At 37.0% G+C, this 1,471-nt stretch overlaps 1 protein-coding gene and 1 long non-coding RNA gene across 2 annotated transcripts; one reads left to right on the top strand and one right to left on the bottom strand.

Moving 5' to 3' along the window:
• The first annotated feature begins 90 nt into the window (after positions 1-90).
• Positions 91-541, top strand: LOC107580569 (reactive oxygen species modulator 1-like). The gene is made up of 2 exons (XM_016266250.1): positions 91-231; positions 320-541. Exons 1-2 carry the CDS (start codon positions 101-103, stop codon positions 426-428), a joined length of 240 nt encoding a protein of 79 aa, XP_016121736.1. The 5' UTR covers positions 91-100; the 3' UTR covers positions 429-541.
• Positions 542-622: 81 nt separating this feature from the next.
• Positions 623-1,464, bottom strand: LOC107580570 (uncharacterized). Its single transcript, XR_001608663.1, has 3 exons — positions 1,317-1,464; positions 941-972; positions 623-852 (listed from the first exon to the last, which is right to left on the bottom strand). It is a non-coding gene; the product is annotated as an uncharacterized lncRNA (long non-coding RNA).
• Between the last annotated feature and the right edge of the window lie 7 nt (positions 1,465-1,471).

Genomic DNA, 1,471 nt, shown 5'->3' with positions numbered 1-1,471 from the left:
ATATATATATATATATAATTAAATAATGTAAAATATTTACATTTGCATGCTACTAAAATAACGAAAGACAAGCTAAGATAAAGTATTATCCTCTTTCCAGATGCCGGTGACAGTAGGACCATATGGACAGACGCAGCCCAGTTGCTTTGACAGAGTCAAGATGGGCTTCATGATGGGTTTTACCGTGGGCATGGCTGCAGGTGCCATGTTCGGAACGTTCTCCTGTCTCAGGTATGAACAACAGCTGTCATTTTTAGGATTATTTATAATTATATATTTAGTGGTACTTTTTTAATCGAGACTGTTATGTTTGATCCAGGGTCGGCATGAGGGGTCGAGAGTTGATGGGCGGAGTCGGGAAGATGATGATGCAAAGCGGTGGCACGTTTGGAACCTTCATGTCCATTGGGATGGGTATCCGCTGCTGAGATCACACTAATGCCACTTCTAAAGTTATAGAACTTTGAAGCATTTCTAGATTCATCCATTTGTTATCATACCCACATTCAAGGACACAGGTGTCAATAAAGACTGATTAAAAGGACTCAAATCTTGGGCTCAGTCTAAGATCTAATTGTTGATGGTTGCTAGATTAGGACAACTGTGGGATTGACCTTTAGCAGTGACCTTTCTGCTGACTGTGGAGGGCTGACAATGAAATGACCACGGAGAAGATAAAGGGCTCTTTAATTCTGGAAATTATGTTCTCAGCCATTCATGCTGATTTTTACTTTAAAGTAATGACATACCCTTACCTTGAGGTGCTGCTACATTAGTACCATCTAAAGGATTGATAATTCCAGGGTAGTCTTTGCCGAATGAAAGATGTTTGATGAAATGCGTCATGTTGATCTATGGTCAAACCAAACAAATTCTGTTAGGCCTAATATTTGTGAGCAATGGCAAATTAATCTTATTGAAAAGAAGAGAAGCAACTCACGTTGTCTAGTCCAAAGCTCTGCAGATCATGAACTGAAAATAAAGGAATCGATTAACAAAATGAATGTTTTTAAAGATGCACAATTTGTGAATGCATCTTAGTTAAATGAATTTAATTAGCCTAGAAATGTGCACATATTTCAAACAAAGGCAGAGCGTAGTATGTTAAGTGGTCACAGATGCACTTGCTGATGAGAATCATGACAAATTAACTGACACTTTAAAGCCACCGCAATGTCAAATCACAAACTGACTATTTGTTAAAGTCTAAATCTCAAATTATGTGCAGAGAAAAGCAGAATTACTGATATAGTAACAAGGTAAATTCTAACTTGTCTTGCAATGAAGATTTATGAAAATATAAAAGATCAACTTACTTTCCACAGCATGCACTGCAGAAAGAAGAGAAAATAGTCACTAAATGGGTTTTGTTTTTGGAAAGTTTTCAAAAGAGGAATTTGTGACTGGCCCTTTAAGCTCATTCCAATACTAGAACAAAACTGTAATTGGCAAATTACCATCTCTTTTTTTT

The sequence above is a fragment of the Sinocyclocheilus grahami genome, unplaced genomic scaffold, assembly GCF_001515645.1.
Source record: "Sinocyclocheilus grahami isolate Dianchi unplaced genomic scaffold, SAMN03320097.WGS_v1.1 scaffold36404.1, whole genome shotgun sequence".
Lineage (NCBI taxonomy): Eukaryota > Metazoa > Chordata > Actinopteri > Cypriniformes > Cyprinidae > Sinocyclocheilus > Sinocyclocheilus grahami.
This window is presented reverse-complemented; position numbering and strand designations above follow the sequence as displayed.

What these genes read in the sequence shown, in the direction of transcription:
- LOC107580569 (XM_016266250.1), top strand. Translation starts at nt 101, where the DNA reads ATGCCGGTGACAGTAGGACCATATGGACAGACGCAGCCCAGTTGCTTT. An exon ending in GGAACGTTCTCCTGTCTCAG is followed by an intron (nt 232 to 319) that starts GTATGAACAACA and finishes TGTTTGATCCAG; the next exon opens with GGTCGGCATGAGGGGTCGAG.